The sequence below is a fragment of the Triticum urartu genome, chromosome 4A (genome assembly GCF_056163025.1).
Source record: "Triticum urartu cultivar PI428250 chromosome 4A, HENAU_Tu73, whole genome shotgun sequence".
Lineage (NCBI taxonomy): Eukaryota > Viridiplantae > Streptophyta > Magnoliopsida > Poales > Poaceae > Triticum > Triticum urartu.
In genome coordinates this window covers 456,749,942-456,772,540 of record NC_141876.1, presented here as the reverse complement: position 1 = coordinate 456,772,540, position 22,599 = coordinate 456,749,942, and the positions used below count along the sequence as shown (strand labels likewise).

Below are 22,599 nucleotides of genomic sequence, written 5' to 3'. Positions count from 1 at the left end.
CTAGAGTGACAGAAGCTTAAACCCTAGTTTATGCGTTGCTTCGTAAGGGGCTGATTTGGATCCATATGTTTCATGCTATGGTTAGGTTTACCTTAATACTTTTGTTGTAGTTGTGGATGCTTGCAATAGAGGTTAATCATAAGTGGGATGCTTGTCCAAGTAAGGACAATACCCAAGCACCGGTCCACCCACATACCAAATTATCAAAGTACCAAACGCGAATCATATGAACATGATGAAAACTAGCTTGATGATATTCCCATGTGTCCTCGGGAGCGCTTTTCTCTATATTAGAGTTTTTCCAGGCTTGTCCTTTGCTACAAAAAGGATTGGGACACCTTGCTGCACTTTATTTACTTTTGTTACTTGTTGCTCGTTACAAATTATCTTATCACAAAACTATCTGTTACCACTTATTTCAGTACTTGCAGAGAATACCTTGCTGGAAAACGCTTATCATTTCCTTCTGCTCCCCGTTGGGTTCGACACTCTTACTTATCGAAAGGACTACGATAGATCCCCTATACTTGTGGGTCATCAAAGACCATCTTCCTCCTTTTTGTCTTCTCCACAACCACCACTCTATTCCACCTATAGTGATATGTCCATGGCTCACACTCATGTATTGCGTTAAAGTTGAAAAAGTTTGAGAATACTAATGTATGAAACAATTGCTTGGCTTGTCATCGGGTTGTGCATGATTTGAATATTTTGTGTGATGAAGATGGAGCATAGCCAGACTATATGATTTTGTAGGGATAAACTTTCTTTGGCCATGTTATTTTGAGAAGACATAATTATGTTGTTAGTATGCTTGAAGTATTATTGTTTTTATGTTAATATTAAACTTTTGTCTTGAATCTTATGGATCTGAATATTCTTGCCACAATAGAGAAGATTACATTGATGAATATGTTAGGTAGCATTCCACATCAAAATTTTTGTTTTTATCATTTACCTACTCGAGGACGAGCAAGAATTAAGCTTGGGGATGCTTGATACGTCTCCAACGTATCTATAATTTTTTATGGTTCCATGCTATTATATTATCCATCTAGGATGTTTTACATGCATTTATATGCTATTTTATATGATTTTTGGGACTAACCTATTAACCTAGAGCCCAGTGCCAATTTCTGTTTTTTCCTTGTTTATGAGTATCGCAGAAAAGGAATATCAAACGGAGTCCAATTGACCTGAAAATTTAAGGAGATTGTTTTTGGACCAAAAGAAGCCCACGGAGTACTGGAGATGGACCAGAAGAGTCCCGAGGCCACCACGAGGGTGGGGGTGTGCCCTACCCCCTGGGCGTGCCCCCTACATCGTGGCCGCCTCGTGGACCCCCCTGACTTGTTCCCGACGCCAACGCCTCTTATATATCCCTAAACTTCCAAAAAGAAACCTAGATCGGGAGTTCCGCCGCCGCAAGCCTCCGTAGCCACTGAAAACCAATCTAGACCCGTTCTGGTACCCTACCGGAGGGGGGAATCCCTCTCCGGTGGCCATCTTCATCATCCCGGCGCTCTCCATGACGAGGAGGGAGTAGTTCACCCTCAGGGTTGAGGGTATGTACCAGTAGCTATGTGTTTGATCTCTCTCTCTCTCTCGTGTTCTTGATTCAGCACGATCTTGATGTATCGCGAGCTTTGCTATTATAGTTGGATCTTATGATGTTTCTCCCCCTCTACTCTCTTGTATTGGATTGAGTTTTCCCTTTGAAGTTATCTTATCGGATTGAGTCTTTAAGGATTTGAGAACACTTGATGTATGTCTTGCATGTGCTTATCTGTGGTGACAATGGGATATTCACGTGATCCACTTGATGTATGTTTTGGTGATCAACTTGCGAGTTTTGTGACCTCGTGAACTTATGCATAGGGATTGGCACACATTTTCGTCTTGACTCTTCGGTAGAAACTTTGGGGCACTCTTTGAAGTTCTTTGTGTTGGTTGAATAGATGAATCTGAGATTGTGTGATGCATATCGTATAATCATACCCGCGGATACTTGAGGTGACATTGGAGTATCTAGGTGACATTAGGGCTTTGGTTGATTTGTGTCTTAAGGTGTTATTCTAGTACGAACTCTAGGATAGATCGAACGGAAAGAATAGCTTCGTGTTATTTTACTACGGACTCTTGAATAGATCAATCAGAAAGGATAACTTTGAGGTGGTTTCGTACCCTACAATAATCTCTTCGTTTGTTCTCCGCTATTAGTGACTTTGGAGTAACTCTTTGTTGCATGTTGAGGGACTGTTATATGATCCAATTATGTTATTATTGTTGAGAGAACTTGCACTAGTGAAAGTATGAACCCTAGCCTTTGTTTCAACGCATTGCAATACCGTTTTCGCTCACTTTTATCATTAGTTACCTTGCTGTTTTTATATTTTCAGATTACAAAAACCTATATCTACCATCCATATTGCACTTGTATCACCATCTCTTCGCCGAACTAGTGCACCTATACAATTTACCATTGTATTGAGTATGTTGGGGACACAAGAGACTCTTTATTATTTGGTTGCAGGGTTGTTTGAGAGAGACCATCTTCATCCTACGCCTCCCACAGATTGATAAACCTTAGGTCATCCACTTGAGGGAAATTTGCTACTGTCCTACAAACCTATGCACTTGGAGGCCCAACCACGTCTACAAGAAGAAGGTTGTGTAGTAGACTTCAAGCTCCATTTAATTTGTAGTGTTGTTTGTTGCACTTTGCCATGTCATGCCTCGTTAAACCGGACATGCATCATACTTGATTGTGCACCGTGACATGTTTATGATTGTTTGTTTACTATGTTGTTTGCTTCTTTCCGGTTGTGCTTTATCTCGATAGTTTCGGTAACGTTGTGATTGTGAGGATCCGTTCGACTATGTTGGTTCGTCTACTTCATGGATTCAGTCTTCTTCCTAGCGGGATTTCAGGCAAGATGACCGTCACCTTGAATCTCACTACTATCTTTGCTATGCTAGTTGTCTCGATGCTATCGCTATGTCGTGCTACCTAGCGCTTGTTTATCAAGCCTCCCAAATTGCCATGTCAGCCTCTAACCTTTTCAACCATCCCCGCAAACCGTTGTTTGGCTATGTTACCGCTTTGCTCAGCCCCTCTTATAGCGTTGCTAGTTGCAGGTGCAGTTGCTGGTTGTTCCATGTTGGGACATGGATATCATGGGATATCACAATATCTCTTATTTAATTAATGCATCTATATACTTGGTAATGGGTGGAAGGCTCGGCCTTTTGCCTGGTGTTCTATTCCACTCTTGCCGCCTTAGTTTCCGTCATACCGGTGTTATGTTCCTTGATTTTGCGTCCCTAACACGGTGAGGGTTTATGGGCCCCTCTTGACAGTTCGCTTTGAATAAAACTCTTCCAGCAAGGCCCAACATTGGTTTTACCATTTGCCAAATAACAACTAAAACTTGCATAGGGACCCGCTGGCATCTGAGGTCTCTTAATCAACCCCCCGAGCCAGTGCTCCTCATGAGTGTTGGTCCACCTACCTAGCAGTCGGCGGTGCCGCCTCGGGGAAACTCGATGGTATTTTGGCTACCGTACACTTAGCATAGACGGTGTTGTCCTAAGAACAAGATACGTGTGGCTCCTATCGGGGTTTTGACACACCTGGTGGTCTTGCTGTTTTGTTTTACCATTGTCGAAATGTCTTGTGCATCGGGAGTCCAAGTCTGAATGGAGGGTCCCGCGATGGAGGATTGTCTCCGCGGATCGTGAGCTTGTCATGGGCTAAGTTGGGACACCCCTGGAGGGTTTAAACTTTCGAGAGTCGTGCCCTTGGTTATGTGGCAGATGGGAATTTGTTAATATCCGGTTGTAGAGAACTTGACACCAGATTCAAAATAAAATACACCAACCGCGTGTGTAACCGTGACTGTCTCTTTTTGAGTGAGTCAAGAAGAGAACACGGTTGGGTTATGTTTGAACGTAAATAGTTCAGGATCACTTCTTGATCATTACTAGTTCGCGACCGTTTGCGTAGTTTCTCATCTTACTCTTGTAATCGTAAGTTAGCCACCATACAATGCTTAGCCGCTTGCTGCAACCTCACCACTTATCCTTTCCATACCCATTAAGCTTTGCTAGTCTTGATACCCATGGTAATGGGATTGCTGAGTCCTCGTGGCTCCCATATTACTACACCAATAGTTGCAGGTACAAGTAATGCGATGATCATGATGCGAGAGCGATGTTTACTTGTTTTGGAGTTCTTATTCTTCTTTGTCGATCTTGGGATAGGTTCCTGGTTGGCAGCCTAGGCTAGCAGGGTGGATGTCGTTTGAGTTTCTGTTTGTGCTTCATCCGTAGCCGGATGTTGTTCTTATGTATGATGTTTGATGTACTCATGTGGCATTTGTATGTCTTTGTATGTATCCCAAATTATTATGTAATGGTACGATGTAATGATATCCACCTTGCAAAAGCGTCTCCAATATGCGCTTCTATCCTTGGTGGACCTTCGAGTTCCTTTAGGATAGAGTCGCATATTGGGTGTGAAATTTGGGTAATTTCTGAGTAGGGAACTCTCGTGTCAAGATTGTCACTATAAGATTGATAATCTCTAGATTCCAAGCTACGCAAAGTTTCTTTATCATGGAGAATTTATTCAATAGGAGGATGTTCAATATCTTTATTATAGAAAGCAAAAAATTCCCTGGCCTCTTGTATTATAAAATCAAATTCCCGCATAAGGATAATAGTGGCAATCTTTTTGGCTTTAGGATGATTAATATTGGGGAGTTCATAAAACACCTTTTGCAAAGCGGGATGGATGTGCACAATTTTTCTCTCTAATTTATCAATGAGCATGACAATAGCATCCACATAACAATTTGTATCAAGAAGAACATAACTCTTATTAATAGGCATTGTTCCCATACAATCAAATGATTCTTGAATAACACTCTTCCCAATAATATTACCGTCCCCCACATGAAAAGTTTCTGCTTTATAATTTGGAGGGGTTCCAGCTCCATGATCTAAAGAACAAGCATCAAATTTTTCCTCAATGTTCATGGCAGCACTATTTTCAAAATTTTCAACGATAACCTCCCCAGATTCAGACATAGTGGCAACAAACCGATCCAGCACACGAGCAAACGAAAAGGCAAAAGAAAAGACGAACGAAAGAAGGGAGAATAAAAAGGCAGATCATTTTGTATTTTTCTGAAAATGTTTTAGAAGTGGGGGAGAGGAAAACAAGAGGCAAATGACAAATAAAGTAATGCAAGATATGAGAGTTTATGATGGGTACTTGGTAGGCTTGATGTAGATTTCCCTAGAAATGACGCCAAAAATTCTTCCTGCTACTTCTTGAGCTTGCGTTGGTTTTTCCCTTGAAGAGAAAAGGTTGATGCATCAAATTAGAGTTAAGTATTTTCCTCAGTTAAGAACCAAGGTATCAATCCAGTAGGAGATACATGCAAGTTCCCAATCTATGCACCTGCACAAACAATCAAATACTTGCACCCAACACGATAAAGTGGTTGTCAATCCTTTCATGATCACTTGCAAAGGTGAGATCTGATAGAGATAGATATAAAATATTACTAAAACGTAAAACAAAATAAAAGTAAATAAATTGCAGCGAGATATTTTTGGGTTTTTTGGTTTATAGATCTGAAAATATATGATGGAAAATAGACCCGGGGGCCATAGGTTTCACTAGAGGCTTTCTCTTGGAGGAAAATAATACGGTGGGTGAACAACTTACTGTCGAGCAATTGATAAAAAAGCCCAAAATTATGACGATATCCAAGGTAATGATCTTTCAACCTACACAATGAGATTTTTTTTCTTCTAAAAACAACCTACACAATGGGATGGTTTAAAAAGAGCTTTGTTACACCGACCAAAAACTCTTGTATGAAATTTACATACGATCTTGGCCTGATTTGATTAAATTAGGGGGTCATTAGTTTATAAGAAGGAAAGAAACATAGCTTTATGTAACATTTTACGTAGGAGTAGCATTTTGGTTTTAAAACGGAACCTATCTGTAGCGACCAGACCACAAACGGTCCGATCTCTGTGCTTCAGTGTCATCCTTGGATCAGTAATGCTGAAACGCACAGTACTTGAAGGATTTATAACAGAGTAGCAATCACACACTTATTACAACGAGTGTCTCAAAAGAGAACTTATTACAAATAATATGCCTTAAGGCCATCTAATAACGATAACAGCGGAAGGCTTGGAAGATAAGTGAGTCCATCAACTCCAATGGCATCATTGAGTATAGAACCACGACCTAAAGCTCTTTACTCGTCGTCTGAAAAGTCTGCAACATGAACGTTGCAGCCCGAAAACGGGCCAGCACATGGAATATGCTGGCAATGTAACACATAGAGAGCAATGAACAGAAATAGGCTATACTACATGCATATATGGCTGGTGGAAAGCTCTATGGTTACAGTTTTGCGTAAAGCCAATTTTTCCCTACTGCAAAGGAATAAATTTTATTTAACTATCATGGTGGTTGTTAAACGACACCCTTTCAATCCCAAATAAGCATCATCATTAAAACCCAACAAAATTAATTAAAGTCACATGACGAGATTCACATGATAATCCAAGTACTAGATACTCAAGATGTCCATAACCGGGGACACGACTAACCATGATTAGTTTATACACTCTGCAGAGGTTTGTGCACTTTTCCCCACAAGACTCGATCTCCTTCGTTGGAATTCTCGCACTACAGGGTGTTTGAGAAACGGATGACCGAGACATAGTCTTTCAGAAGAGCTAGCACCTTACGATCAGGTAGACCGTTACACCTACTTTCCCTACATCTGCTAGTCTACCACTGTAAGAGTTCGCACGACTTAATCAACTATGCCAGAGCCCATAGTAGCTTGTGGCTGCACACGAAAGTTTCTAGCATGAATAACCTCATGATCTCTTTGAGCCTGGGTGGCGGCCCATAAAGAAAAACAGGCAATCGCTGTAATACCCAGGTGCCTCAATCCACCCAGATGTGTATTAAAGTTGCCACCTTAAATAAATCATTAATTATCAATCTCACATCTGTCATGGATACACTCACCCAATCCACGTCTACTAGCATAGCATGGCAATATATGCAAACATAGAAGTAACTCCCAAGGGTTTGATAATAAAACAGGTAATATGTACTACCTCATCTACTTTCCCAAAACCCACAATTTAATTAGATCCTAATCATGCAATGTTTGAGGATTGATCTAATGCAATAAAAACTGGGTAGTAAGAGGTATGATCAAAGTGTTACTTGCCTTGCTAATGATCCGTGAATCCTAGAGATTCGAAGTAGCAAGCGGCGCACTCCGGGTACTCTAACGCAAACAAACAAACAAGCATACAATAAGTACTCAATTAATGCACAGGTAAAACTCAAATAAGAGATCTAACCAGAAAGTTCAACTTAAGAACTCCGGTTTGCAAAAAGGAAACAAATCAAACGAAGCGACGGAAGTCAAACGGCGAAAGAAATGAGCTTCGTCTACTAATCTGGATCTAAGTCAAATTTTACAGAAGCAAAAAATTGTTTGATTTGGTTAAACGGAAAGAGCGTTTCAAGACGAGACTCTAGGCGCTTGAATCGCCTCATTCCGACAAACGAGTGAAAAGTTAAACTAAAACGAAAATCGGATCAGAAATCGCGATCAGAAATAATCGTGGATAATCCGAGAAAAAGAAAAACGACGAACAGGCTAACGAACGAACGTTCGCTGTCTGTGGCTAAACGACGAAAATCGTTCGTTAAAACGAACGTACGGACGAACGTCCTCTAAATAAATAAACCGAAAAAACCAATCTAAAAAAATAAACCGCGAGTTCTAACGAAAAACCGATCGGTTTTCCGTAGAAAACCAACGGCGGTGGCGGCGGTTACCGGCGACGGTGGCGGCTCGGGCGGGCGGGCGGCGGCGGCTCGGGCGGGCTAGGGTTTCGGCGGGGTGCGGGGTGGGCTGAGGGGCGGCTTCCCACGGCCTATAAGGCCGGCCGGGCCAGGAGTCCTAGGCGGACACGGCCCGATTAGGTCGGTGGCGCATTTTTTAACAAATTCGGACGTGCAGAAAAAGAAAGAAAAGAAATACTAAACAGACTCCAAAAATCCTGAAATAAGTTTTCCTCGACTTATAAAATCAAGCCAGACAAGGTGAACATTTATTTGGGGCCTAAATGCAATTTTGAAAAATGCGCATTTTTCCTAATTCAAATAAAATAGCGAGAAAACACCGAAATAAAATCTTATTTGATTTTTTATTAAATCCTCAATATTCCTTTATTTTGGGAAAGTCATTTTATTCCCTCTCACTTATTTTTATAATTAGAATTATTGAAGATAAAATAATTAAATCAAATGATCCTATTTTTCAAAAATTTGAGAAAACTCAAATATGAAAATAACGAAATCCCCAACTCTCTCCATGGGTCCTTGAGTTGCGTAGGATTTCTAGGATCAAGCCAAAATGCAAATAAAATATGATATGAAATGATGATCTAATGTATAACATTCCAAATTGAAAATTTGGGATGTTACAAACCTACCCCTCTGATGAATCTCGCCCTCGAGATTCGGGTTAGCTAGAAAATAGGTGAGGGTGGTCCTTCAGCAGATCTTCCTCTCGCTCCCAGGTGGCTTAATTCTCGCTGTGGTGGCTCCACTGAACTTTACAAAACTTGATAACCTTGCTGCGGGTGGCTCGGCTGGCATATTCGAGAATCTTAATTGGTTTCTCCTCATAGGTCAAATCACTATCCAACTGAATCGCTTCCAGCGGCACTGTATCTCTTAGCGGTATATTAGCCATCTCTGTGTGGCACTTTTTCAACTGGGAAATGTGGAACACATCGTGAACTCCTGACAATCCTTCGGGCAACTCCAACTTGTAAGCAACTTCTCCCATACGCTCCAAAACTTTGTATGGTCCCACAAAATGTGGCGCTAATTTTCCCTTAACTCCAAAGCGCTTAACTCCTCAAAGCGGGGATACACGAAGATAAACTCTGTCTCCGACTTCGTAAACTGTCTCCTTGCGTTTAGAATCTGCATAGCTCTTTTGCCTGGACTGGGCTACCTTGAGCCTATCGCGAATCAACTTCACCTTCTGTTCAGACTTCTTAATCAAATCCGGTCCAAACAACTGGCGGTCTCCAACTTCATCCCACGACAATGGTGTTCTGCACCTTCTTCCGTACAAGGCTTCAAAAGGGGCCATCTTCAAACTGGATTGATAACTATTGTTGTAAGAGAACTCCGCGTATGGCAAATTGTCGTCCCAACTAGATCCATAATCTAGCGCACAAGCTCTCAGCATGTCCTCCAAAATCTGATTGACTCTCTCGGTCTGTCCATCTGTCTGAGGATGAAAAGTTGTACTAAACTCTATCCTGGTACCCAAAATTTCATGCAACTGATTCCAGAACTTTGAGGTAAACTGGGTTCCTCTATTTGATACAATGCTCCTCGGAACTCCATGCAGACATACGATCCTGGCCATGTATATCTTAGCCAACTTGGCACTGCTGTAAGTAGTCTTCACTGGGATTAAATGAGCTACCTTCGTCAAACGATCGACTACAACCCATATTGAGTCATAGCCTGAACGGGTCCTGGGTAAACCCGTGATAAAATCCATGCCTAGCTTATCCCACTTCCATTCGGGTATCGGCAATGATTGTAGCAATCCTGCTGGCTTCTGATGCTCTACCTTTACTCTCTGACATACATCACAAACTGCTACATACTCCGCAATATCTTTCTTCATTCCGATCCACCAGAAAGTATCCTTCAAATCCAAATACATCTTAGTATTTCCTGGGTGAATCGAGTATGGTGAGTCATGGGCCTCTTGCAGAATCAACTTCCTAATCTCTAGGTCATTAGGCACATAAACACGGTCCTCAAACCATAAGGTATCGTGTTCATCCTCACGAAAACCTTTAACTTTTCCCTTGCCCATCTTCTCCTTTAGGGTGGCAATCTCCTTGTCGGTCTTCTGAACTTCTCTGATCTTATCCATCAGAGTAGACTGAATTTCCAATGCTGCTACATAGCCTCTCGGAACTATCTCCAAACATAGCTCACGAAGATCCTCGGCTAACTCCTTTGGTAACTCTCCAGTCATTAGTGTGTTGACCTGGCTCTTGTGGCTCAACGCATCGGCTACTATGTTAGCCTTTCTGGGATGATAATGCAATCTCATGTCATAATCCTTGATGAGCTCCAACCATCTTCTTTGCCTGAGATTCAACTCCTTCTGTGTGAAGATGTACTTCAAACTCTTGTGATCCGTGTACACCTCATAATGGTTTCCGATGAGAAAATGTCTCCACGTCTTTAAGGCGTGCACTACGGGTGCTAACTCCAAATCATGTGTAGCATAATTCAACTCATGGGGCTTAAGCTGTCATGAAGCATACGAAACAACTCTTCCCTCCTGCATAAGCACTGCTCCAAGTCCTCGACGTGAAGCGTCGCAATACACCTCATAATCCTTGCGCTGATCTGGTAGAATCAACACTAGCGAGGTAACCAAATGTTTCTTCAACTCCTGGAAACTGGACTCACATTCCTCAGTCCAGTTGAACTTGGTATCCTTCTTCAACAACTCTGTCATAGGTTTTGCAATCTTCGAGAAATTTTCAATGAATCTCTGGTAGTATCCTGTGAGTCCAAGAAAACTCCGGATCTCTCCAAGTGTTGTTGGGGCTTCCCAATTTGTCACAGTGACAAATTTGGTGGGATCTACTGTTATTCCTTCTCCGGATATAACATGTCCGAGGAATCCAAGTTCCTTCAACCAAAACTCACATTTGCTGAACTTGGCGTATAACTGATGTTCTCTGAGCTTACCAAGTACCAAACACAAATGTTCCTTATGTTCTTCTTCATTCTTCGAGTAAACTAGAATATCATCAATGAACACTACGACGAACTTATCCAAAAACTCCATAAACACTTTGTTCATCATGTTCATAAAATAAGCAGGTGCGTTAGTCAGACCAAATGACATAACGGTATACTCATACAACCCGTACCTCGTAGTAAAAGTTGTCTTAGGTATGTCCTGCTCTCGAATCTTCAACTGGTGGTATCCTGATCGCAAATCGATCTTGGAAAATACCTTTGCTCCTTGCAATTGGTCAAACAGATCATTGATCAACGACAGTGGGTACTTATTCTTGATCGTCACTTCATTCAATCCTCGATAATCAACAACCATCCTTAACGATCCATCCTTCTTTTTCACTAGAAGTACTGGTGATCCCCAAGGTGACGAACTTGGGCGAATATATCCCTTATCCAGTAACTCCTTAATCTGCTTCTTAATCTCCTCCAAATCATTTGCAGGCATTCTATACGGTCTCTTAGATATTGGTCATGTGCCTGGCAAAAACTCAATCAAAAACTCAATGTCTCTATCCGGTGGCATGTCTGGCAACTCTTCTGGAAACACATACGGAAAATCCTTTACCACCTGTACTTCCTCCTGTACAACTCATGTTAGGGAATTTACTTGAGTCCTATTCGGCACATGTCGTGATACATACTTGATCCTTCTCCCTTCTGGGGTGGTAAGCAAAATCGACTTACTGGCGCAATTGATGTTTCCTCCATACATCGATAGCCAATCCATACCCAGAATTACATCCAAACCTTGTGATTCCAAAATGATTAAATCCGAGGGAAACACATGCCTACCTATACTCAATGGCACTTGAAAACATCCTTTACTGGCCATATACTCCGCTCCTGGTGAGCTTACTAACGTGGGTGTTCTAAGAACCTTGGTGGGCAGTTTATACTTATCCACGAATCCCCTTGATATGTATGAATGCGATGCACCAGTATCGAAAAGAACGATTGCAGTAAATGACTTAACCAAAAACTTACCTATTACTGCATCTGGCTGGGCTTCAACCTCCTCCACGTTAACGTGGTTCACCTGTCCCCTGTTGAAAGGGTTTGGCTTCTTCCCAGATCTTCCATTGCCATTACCATTCTGGGTTTCAGGACATTCATTGGCATAATGTCCGGTCTTCTGACACTTATAGCAAGTGACTTGGCTCAGGTCTCTCTTGGCTGGGGTTGATGGGTTGGTATGGTTCTGACCGTTGCTTCCCCCATTCCCATTACCATTCTTGGGGTCATTATGATTATGCGAACTTCCTCCTCCATGGGTATGCTGAAAATGTCCTCCCGTTTTCGGGGTAAAACGTGGCTTCTGCTGAGCTCCTGAATTGTACTTCCCTTGTCTATACTTCCTCTTGCGGTTCTCAATCTGCTGCTGCTTCCCTTCAATCATAAGAGCACGATCTACCAGTTCCTGGTAGTTGTTGAAAGTTGCTACCATCAACTGCATGCTTAACTCATCATTCAGTCCTTCCAGAAACTTCTCCTGCTTAGCTGCATCCGTAACAACGTCATCCGGGGCATAACGTGCTAACTTACTAAAGTCATCCACGTATTGGCCAACTGTCCGTCCTCCTTGGCGCAAATTGCGAAACTCACGCTTCTTCATGGCCATAGCTCCTGCTGAAACATGGGCGGTACGGAAAGCCTGCTGAAATTGGTCCCATGTCACCGTGGCTATAGGGTAGTGACAATGTAATTCTCCCACCATGATGTTGCTGGTCCATCCAACTGATGTGCGGCAAACCGCACCTTCTCAGTATCAGTACATCCTGTAGTGGTTAACTCCCTTCCAATCTTGCGGAGCCAATCATCTGCTACTATAGGCTCGGTGCTACTAGAGAACACCGGCGGATTCAGTCTAAGGAAACGGGTTAAGTGATCAACAGGTGGTGGTGGGTTGTTGTTGTTGTTGTTGTTCCCCTAATTCTGATTTTGGACTAGCAACTGCATCAACGCATTCTGCTGCTAGATCAACTGAGTGAGCTCCGGTGGAAATGCAAATCCATTGTCACGTCTCGGAGGCATCTGATGGGTTTAGAAAAGATGAGATTTAAGAATAAAGAGAGGTCTAGAGAGAAAACACTACCCATATGCACATGAGACAATCACAAGCATTTCACTCAATCAATCAAGGCATACAATCGATCTAGAACTATCGCGAAAGTGCTCGGACTACTCTATTTACATGGTGGAATACTACTACTGATGTGGTGGTCTACTAGAAATATTCTCGGTTGCAGACTCCATGATATCTGCTCCAGCTTCGTCAACATAGTAATCATCGCTCAGGTCAGAGTCGGTGTCGTCGATGATGATGTAGTCTTCCGGGCGAATCTCCTTGGGTTCTTCGTCTTCTTCTACTGGTGTAGGGTCTCCTATGAATATTCCGATCTTCTTAATCAGGTCGTCATTCTTCACCACTAGTACGACGATTTCCTCCTCATAATCTTCACGTGTAGCCTTGAGTTCTTCCTCCAGCTCCGTGATTCTTGTCATCGCCTTCTTCAGATCTATCATGTCTGCGCACATCTGGTTCTCCTGACGTCGAATGTGCTAGTTTAATTTCTGGATAAAAGCTGTGATTGATCTATCCTTCCTGGTGCTGATCATCTCCAAATGCTCATCTCGGCGCCCAAAAATCTGGTAGATAGTATCCTTGAGATCATCGCGGTAAACTTCTCCAATACGTCCCATGGTGATGTGGGCTGCCATGCTCTTTTCTAGACTCCAGGTTGGTGCATCAAAGGAAAACTCTATGGGCTCGGTGACTGGCATGAATGTCCTTCCTGGAACTTGAACTTCAATCATCCAGCGCTCCTCCTCGGGTAAAGTGGCGTTGTAGGTCCCAGTGAAGCTTGGTACTCCGATGTTCAGGTACTTAGTGACTTCCTTCAGGTGGCATCCAAAGGGTGTATCTTCATCCGGTTGCATGAACTTGTTCCTTGCATCCGCCATCCTAAAAGAGTAGAAAATATGAGAAGTCAGAAATGAGAAGAGTGAGTAGTGATCTAGGTCTTTATCTTAGTGATCGTGTCCTACAGTCAGTGTGTGCTCTGATACCATCTTGTAGCGACCAGACCTCAAACGGTCCGATCTCTATGCTTCAGTGTCATCCCTGGATCAGTAATGCTGACACGCACAGTACTTGCAGGATTTATAACAGATTAGCAATCACACACTTATTACAACGAGTGTCTCAAAAGAGAACTTATTACAAATAATATGGCTTAAGGCCATCTAATAACGATAACAACGGAAGGCTTGGAAGATAAGTGAGTCCATCAACTCCAACGGCATCACTGAGTATAGAACCACGACCTAAAGCTCTTTACTCGTCGTCTGAAAAGGCTGCAACATGAACGTTGCAGCCCGAAAATGGGTCAGCACATGGAATATGCTGGCAATGTAACACATAGAGAGCAATGAACAGAAATAGGCTATACTACATGCATATATGGCTGGTGGAAAACTCTATGGTTACAGTTTTGCGTAAAGCCAATTTTTCTCTACTGCAAAGGAATAAATTTTATTTAACTATCATTGTGGTTGTTAAACATTGAGAATGTAGACACCCTCTCAATCCCAAATAAGCATCATCATTAAAACCCAACAAAATTAATTAAAGTCACATGATGAGATTCACATGATAATCCAAGTACTAGATACTCAAGATGTCCATAACCGGGGCCACGGCTAACCGTGATTAGTTTATACACTCTGCAGAGGTTTGCGCACTTTTCCCCACAAGACTCGATCTCCTCCGTTGGAATTCTCGCACCACAGGGTGTTTGAGAAACGGATGACCGAGACATAGTCTTTCAGAAGCGCTAGCACCTTACGATCAGGTAGACCGTTACACCTACTTTCCCCTACATCTGCTAGTCTACCACTGTAAGAGTTCGCACGACTTAATCAACTATGCCAGAGCCCATAGTAGCTTGTGACTGCACACGGAAGTTTCTAGCATGAATAACCTCATGATCCCTTTGAGCCTGGGTGGCGGCCCATAAAGAAAAACAGGCAATCGCTGTAATACCCAGGTGCCTCAATCCACCCAGATGTGTATTAAAGTTGCCACCTTAAATAAATCATTAATTATCAATCTCACATCTGTCATGGATACACTCACCCAATCCACGTCTACTAGCATAGCATGGCAATATATGCAAACATAGAAGTAACTCCCAAGGGTTTGATAATAAAACAGGTAATATGTACTACCTCATCTACTTTCCCAAAACCCACAATTTAATTAGATCCTAATCATGCAATGTTTGAGGATTGATCTAATGCAATAAAAACTGGGTAGTAAGAGGTATGATCAAAGTGTTACTTGCCTTGCTAATGATCCGTGAATCCTAGAGATTCGAAGTAGCAAGCGGCGCACTCCGGGTACTCTAACGCAAACAAACAAACAAGCATACAATAAGTACTCAATTAATGCACAGGTAAAACTCAAATAAGAGATCTAACCAGAAAGTTCAACTTAAGAACTCCGGTTTGCAAAAAGGAAACAAATCAAACGAAGCGACGGAAGTCAAACGGCGAAAGAAACGAGCTTCGTCTACTAATCTGGATCTAAGTCAAATTTTACAGAAGCAAAAAATTGTTTGATTTGGTTAAACGGAAAGAGCGTTTCGAAACGAGACTCTAGGCGCTTGAATCGCCTCATTCCGACAAACGAGCGAAAAGTTAAACTGAAACGAAAATCGGATCAGAAATAATCGCGGATAATCCAAGAAAAAGAAAAACGACTAACAGGCTAACGAACGAACGTTCGCTGTCTGTGGCTAAACGACGAAAATCATTCGTTAAAACGAACGTATGGACGAATGTCCTCTAAATAAATAAACCGAAAAAAACAAATCTAAAAAAATAAACCGCGAGTTCTAACGAAAAACCGATCGGTTTTTCATAGAAAACCACCGGCGGTGGCGACGGTGGCGGCTCCGGCGGGCGGGCGGCGAGCCTGCGGCGACGGCGGCTCAGGCGGGCTAGGGTTTCGGCGGGGTGCGGGGTGGGGGCTGAGGGGCGGCTTCCCCCGGCTTATAAGGTCGGCCGGGCCAGGAGTCCTAGACGGACATGGCCCGGTTAGGTCGGTGGCGCGTTTTTTTAACAAATTTGGACGTGCAGAAAAGGAAAGAAAAGAAATACTAAATGGACTCCAAAAATTCCTAAATAAATTTTCCCCGACTTCTGAAATCAAGTCGGACAAGGTGAACATTTATTTGGGGCCTAAATGCAATTTTAAAAAACGCGCATTTTTCCTAATTCAAATAAAATAGAGAGAAAACACCGAAATAAAATCTTATTTGATTTTTTTATTAAATCCTCAATATTCCTTTATTTTGGGAAAGTCATTTTATTCCCTCTCACTTATTTTTATAATTGGAAGTATTGAAGATAAAATAATTAAATCAAATGATCCTATTTTCAAAAATTTGAGAAAACTCAAATATGAAAATAACGAAATCCCCAACTCTCTTCATGGGTCCTTGAGTTGCGTAAGATTTCTAGGATCAAGCCAAAATGCAAATAAAATATGATATGCAATGATGATCTAATGTATAACATTTTAAATTGAAAATTTGGGATGTTACATTATCTTTATACCAAACAGAGCCTATTTGCATGGCTGCGGTCGTCGATGCACGGCACACCTGGTCACTGTGGTCGTCGAAGCATTGCCACGACCGTCGTCGTCGAAGCATCGCCACGCCATTGAAGCACGCCTCGTTGCATGCTCGCGGTCATCGATTCACGACATGCCTCATTGTCGTGGTCGTCGAAGCATTGGTGTAACCGTCGACGTTGAAGCATCGCCACGCCATTGAAGCACGCCTCGTTGCATGGCCGCGGTTGTCAATGCACGGATGCCTCGTCGCCTCTATCGTCGAAGCATTACAGCGGCCGTCATCGTCAAAGCATCGCTACGCCATTGAAGCACGCCTCATTGCATGGCCGCGGTCGTCGATGCACGACACACCTCGTTGCCGTGGTCGTCGAAGCATTGCCGCGACCGTCGCTGTTGAAGCATCACCACGACCATTGAAGCACGCCTCGCTGCATGACTATGGTTGTCGACTCCATCACGGCATGCCTTGTCGTCATGGTCATTAAAGCATTGTCGCGACCGTCGTCGTCGAAGCATCGCCATGACATTGAAGCACGCCTCGTTGCATGGCTGAGGTCGTCGACGCGCGATGCCTTATTGCCGTGGCCATCAAAGCATCGGCACGACCTTTTAAGCATACCTTGTTGCATGTCGCGATTGTCGACTCCATCATGCCATGCCTCGTCGCCATGGCTGTCGAAACATTGACGCGACTGTCGTCATCGAAGCATCGCCACGACCATTGAAGCATGTCTCGTTGCATGGCCATGGTCGTTGACGCCTCATCATGGGTATCAAAGCATTGCTGCGGCCGTCGTTGTCAAAGGATCGCCACGACCATTGAAGCACGTCTCGTTGCATGGTCGTGATCGTTGACGCCTTGCCATGGGCACCAAAGCAATTGTTGCGGTCGTCGTCGTCAAAGCATTGCCACGACCATTGAAGCACGCCTGCAACATGGCCATCGTCGATGCCGTCGCAACAGGCCGTGGTTGTCGAAGCATTACACCGTCCGTCGTCGTTGAAGCATTCCCATGATGGCTGAAGCATGCCTGACAGCATGGCCATGGTCGCTGTCGCAGCATGATGTCGTCGCAGAGCCTGCGATGCTTAATCACAGCATCGACGGACGCATGCGATGCTCCATCACGGCGCCTGTGGCCACACATGTAAGCACCATTGCAGCACAAGCCACTCGCGCTTACAGCGCCCGACACTGGCAGCAAGCGATGCTCAGCGCTGGCGGCCACGAGCACAAGCTACCCAAGGAGCACCTAGCCGGCCATGGCTGCCGCCCGCGATGTTCAGCGCTGGCGGCCACGAGCGGAGGCTCCATCTCCGCACAAACCACCCGGCGGCCGTGGACAGCATGGCCCTGCGTCCCATCGCAGTATCACGCGTCACGCACAACGCCTGTGTCTTCGGCAAACTCGGGGTAGCAAAAGAGAAGCCGGTGTCGACCTTGCAGGACGGTTGCTGGCCGCGCAATACAGGTGCCTCCGGCTTGCAGCAGCACATGGCGAGCGGCGCCGCTCCTTTGTAGCGTTGGAGTGACGAGAATCAGGTTTAGGCCGCGGCGGCTTGCAAGCTTGCAGCAAAAAAGGAAGCGAAGAAGAGACATGAGATCAGGAGGTGGGAGACGACGGAGAGAAAAGAGGAGACCGTCCGTTTGTAGCTGAGGAAGGGATAAGGTCAGGGAAAGAAAGCGGTGCGTGATCCACATAACCACGTGGTGAGCAAGCGAAGCGGTTTATTTCAGAGCGGGGTCAGCCGGTTGATAGAAAGACTTTTCCTTTTTCATGAGTCAGGAGCAGAAGAAAACCTCCGAAAAAAACGGACAAGAGAAAAAGGAGCAGAAGAAATCGCAGGAAGAAATAGTGGAGGTGTCAAAATTCAGAAACCTTTGCAGGTTGTTTCGAATTGGAAAACAACTGCGGAAAACAACAAATTAGAATAGCAAATTTTCTTTTCTTTGCATCACCCGTGCCGGCCACCGTACCGGAGACGTGAGGGTTCTCTGGTGCAGGGAGAGCCACACGGTTGCCATGTCGCCGTCCTCCTTGCGTCCACGCAAGCAGCCAGGCGACTCCAAGCGCTCTCTCAGCCACGCCTCCTCCTCTCCTCGCCCCGCCCCCACCGCGATAAGCAGAGAGGCCGCGGGGAAAGAATCCTTCCTGGTCGGTAGAATCTCGGACGGGGAGGGGCCATGGGGATACTACTGGTTTCCGGGAGATTCTTGGCTCGACGGCCTGCCCTCGCGCTCGCCCCTCGCTGCTCCCGAGGCTCCCCGGACAAGCGCGGCAGGGACGAAGGTATGAGCAGCACACCACACCATACTAGCATCTGTTGGGTCTCTCGTTGCTCCCTGTAGCGTGTAGGTGTTTGATGAAATGCCGCTGTTGATTACTTAATTACCGCTTAGCTCTGCCACTAGTCTCACGGTTGTTGTGTTGTAGTGATAGTGTCACCCCTCTAGAATACCATAGTATTAGCCCGATCACTGCATCAGAAATTCAAGCTGCTGATGCTCACTTTACTCGTTCAGACATGATCTGCTTACTGGACCATACAGATTGCAGAACAGTCTGAATGCCTCATTTCATGTGCTAACATAGTAAGATTTGAAGTGAAATGCAATGTTTGCTTCCTTTATTTCAACCGAAAGGTGTGCTCTCTTCATGTGTGCGCTCGCAGGTCACTGCATGTTCACAACTGCGTCTACAATAAAGGCCGGTGTTAAGGTTGTCTCTCATTAGTGTTCTATACAGGTCGTTTATTGATCTAGCAATAGGTTCTCGCTTCGTCGGCATCTATTTACCTCCTTTTTCAAACAAGTGACAGCGAACAATACTGTATTGATTTCTCCAACAACACCAAACCTGCAGTTATGCCTGATTTCTCTGATCAAGTCATTTATGCTTCATCATCAGTCTTTGCCACGGCACAGCTTTCCTTCACCGTACTAGGTATATCTTTTACCAAGTACAAACGTGTGCCCTGATTTCAAGACCAAAGTGGAGATCACAGTGGTTCTTCTTTCATAAATTTTTACTTTGTCATATCTTTTCTATCCATAATCCATATGAACGAGATCTTAGTTTCTTAGATTCAAATATGATGAAAGATTCTTCTTCTTTTCACTGGTCAATACTGGATATTTGCCCTTGTTTGGTTATATATTTGATTTGATGGATAATAACTGGTGGATTGTGAAGTTCCTTTTTTGGGTTAGATTTAAAAGGTCCTGTTACGCATAGTTTGTTATAACAGGTTACTGATAATATGTGCACCTTGTGATAGGTATTAATTTGGCACCAAAGGAAGATGTCAGAACAGATAGTGGACCACCACTTCCATTCAATATTATTTTGAAGTGGAACAGTAACCTATGACATCCTACTGTTATAAGATATTAATAGAACACTTCGATAAAAAAGTACTCAGTGAAACAGTATGTAAAAGGTTTCATAACTAAATACAAAGAAACAAACACCAGAGTTAATACTCTAACTGTTTGCTATGCATTAAGGTTTTCCCCCTCTGCCCTTTCCCTGGAAGGCCAATATATTGGGAAATTTTCCAGGTCCAATCATTGCTTTTTTTGTCAATTACACGATTTAATGTCTAGAGTTAAAAAAAAATATCGACGAAACATCCAGTACAACTAGATTGACAAAATTGAAGAGTAAATCAATTATTGTAAAGCTCCCTTATTGAACTCCAGTACTATTATCCAGCAGAGAAATGAAAGAAAAAGATATGTGATTCCTCTGTTGCATTGTGTCATAAAGAGCAACAATACTTTGTTGAAGTATGACCCTAGTATTCAGTCGTTCTCAGAGCATGTTATATTTCGTAACATAAGCAGACTCCCAAGCCACTTGAAGAAAAGGAACCTCCTGAACATTCAACCTCTTTAAGTACCAAACACCATATAACAACTTGATTGGGGGATTTTCTTGAGCTACATATGAATTTGATATGCGATGATGTATGACGTAACTGGAAATTGTAGGTCGGCAAAGTTTATTTGAAAGAGATATAATCATCACACTGTTTGCCGGTGAAAACATCCACATTTGATTGCCGAATTTTGTATACGATGAAAACATGTTTGCAGGTTGAATCATTTCTTTGTCTTACTTTTCAGGTGACTCATCGTCAACCGACTGGGATAAGGCTTGGTCTACCTTTAAGAAGAAAGGGAAGAAGACCCTATTCTCGGAGTTCTCACCGAACAAATATGTGACCTGGAACCCACGGCGCAGTGAGTATCCATTGTCAGAAGAAGTCGATCCAATCAAAAGAGCTGAGAGGTCTAACTTGATGTTGTGGACAAGCCCAAGGTTTACCTTGGTAGGGGCTATTATCATCGTTTCGGCATTGCTAATCTATACATTGGTTGTCCCACCCAAGTAACTGCTGAAGTGACAGATAACAGGTGAGCTGTAGGCCGAAGATTCTACTTGGAAGTCTGTATTGTACATTTAGTTTGTACTATACCAAATATATCATGGTTCTGTATTGCTTCAAGCACATTCTAATAGATCATAATAGAGTACTCCTTCATTTTGGTGATTTTCTTCACTTGTACATCAATTGGATCCTCTTTTATCTTCCATTATAACCAAGAAATACTGGGTCACCTAGAATAATATGCTGATCAGCATCCATGATTATGCTCCCGATGTGAATTTTTCATAGTCCTCACTTCCTAGTAACTTCAGGTCATCAGGTGTGACCAACGGATCATCTAATGTTAGTTTATTAGTTAGTGATGGGTAGCTTGTAGTGTTGGTAATGCTTGAGCAAGTGGACATGTGCAAAGCATCTAGTAATCTGATGGAACCCAAGAGAAGCACGTTTTCATTGCGCCAAATCAAGTCAAAAGGCCAGTTCACTAGCTTCATATAGTAATAAGCACCAGATAAGCAGGAATCTTGCTCAGATGTAAAGCAATTCAACTTACCTTATTTCCTATATATCCCCTAAATAATTAGGCTTTGCCGCTTACATTGGAGGCATCAAAACAGAGTGGTGTCTACATCTTGTAGTTAGACTCTTAGACGGAATTCGGCATAAAAAATAAACATGATGAGGACCATCTCATCTTGTCGTTTAAGACCCGGTCGTCAGATCTGTATCCAGCATCTTGGAACAGGTCAGACAAAGGCATTTCCATCTTTCCCTCTGAAAATTGGACTTCTCATCCTTTAAACATTGAGTGATGGCCAAGGTCTTGCTCTCCTGTGGATTGTGGCGATGCTGGTCTACAATTAACACTGAGAAATTAGCATTCCCCAAGACAGTCAATTAAATTTCCAGAGCTTCTACAGTTTGGTTTTGTGTAGATATAAATGAATTTTCGAGAATGAAAATATTCAGATATGCTGCTTACATTTCAAAAAAGCAAGAGGAGTAACTGATTGCTAATTACTGAAGTAGTTATGTTTTCCTGCTTCTCTTATCTCTCGTTATTACTTTTGTTACCGTGCATTGCCTTAAAGATTCCAGACACTTCTGAAATGTGAAGAGAAAATTTGTCCATCCCGAGAGAGCGAAGACTTTTTCCCCAATGCGAACAGAATATATAGGTTGGTCAGTGTGGAATTCAAGTCAACTTCTCCCCGGGCGTACAAAATAGTTTTTCCTTGTAACATCTCGTACATCTGCCGCTGTATTTTAGTTCGCTGCCAGTGCATTATTGTACAGCTTTTCCTGCAGGTTATCATATTTTATGCCCTGTGCTGTGTTTGGGCACTTGCAATCTCCATGGCCAACGGAGAGCCCGGCCTGAACGGTCGATGCTGAAAGTTGTGATCGAGAAAATCTCTATATTTTCTTCTAGTGCCATGGTCATGGGTAGGTTAGTGCTTAAACTATATCCACTCATCGTAGGCAGGCAGGCAGTGGCGTAGTTTTCTATATCATTCCAGCTGGAGTGTTGAACTTCAGAACCACCATTTTTCAGACAGAATCCTGCAGCGAGCCAACACAAAACACATACAGTACTATATTTTTTTCTTTCTTTCTACCCAGGCTTGCTTGCTGGTGA

The 22,599-nt window shown here is 43.2% G+C and overlaps 1 protein-coding gene across 3 annotated transcripts; it reads left to right on the top strand.

Annotated features, from left to right (window-relative positions):
* Positions 1 to 18,494: 18,494 nt before the first annotated feature.
* LOC125508550 (2,3-bisphosphoglycerate-independent phosphoglycerate mutase) lies at positions 18,495 to 21,122 on the top strand. Of its 3 annotated transcripts, none has more exons than XM_048673283.2 (3): positions 18,495 to 18,856; positions 19,430 to 19,510; positions 20,695 to 21,122. In XM_048673283.2, the coding sequence occupies exons 1-3, from the start codon at positions 18,751 to 18,753 to the stop codon at positions 20,961 to 20,963; spliced, it is 456 nt and encodes a 151-aa protein (XP_048529240.2). In that variant the 5' UTR covers positions 18,495 to 18,750; the 3' UTR covers positions 20,964 to 21,122. The 3 variants fall into 3 exon arrangements, with proteins under 3 accessions (XP_048529240.2, XP_048529242.1, XP_087374699.1); XM_087518573.1 differs by lacking the exon at positions 18,495 to 18,856 and adding an exon at positions 19,270 to 19,285; XM_048673285.2 differs by lacking the exon at positions 19,430 to 19,510 and having other exon boundaries at positions 18,509 to 18,856.
* Positions 21,123 to 22,599: the final 1,477 nt, after the last annotated feature.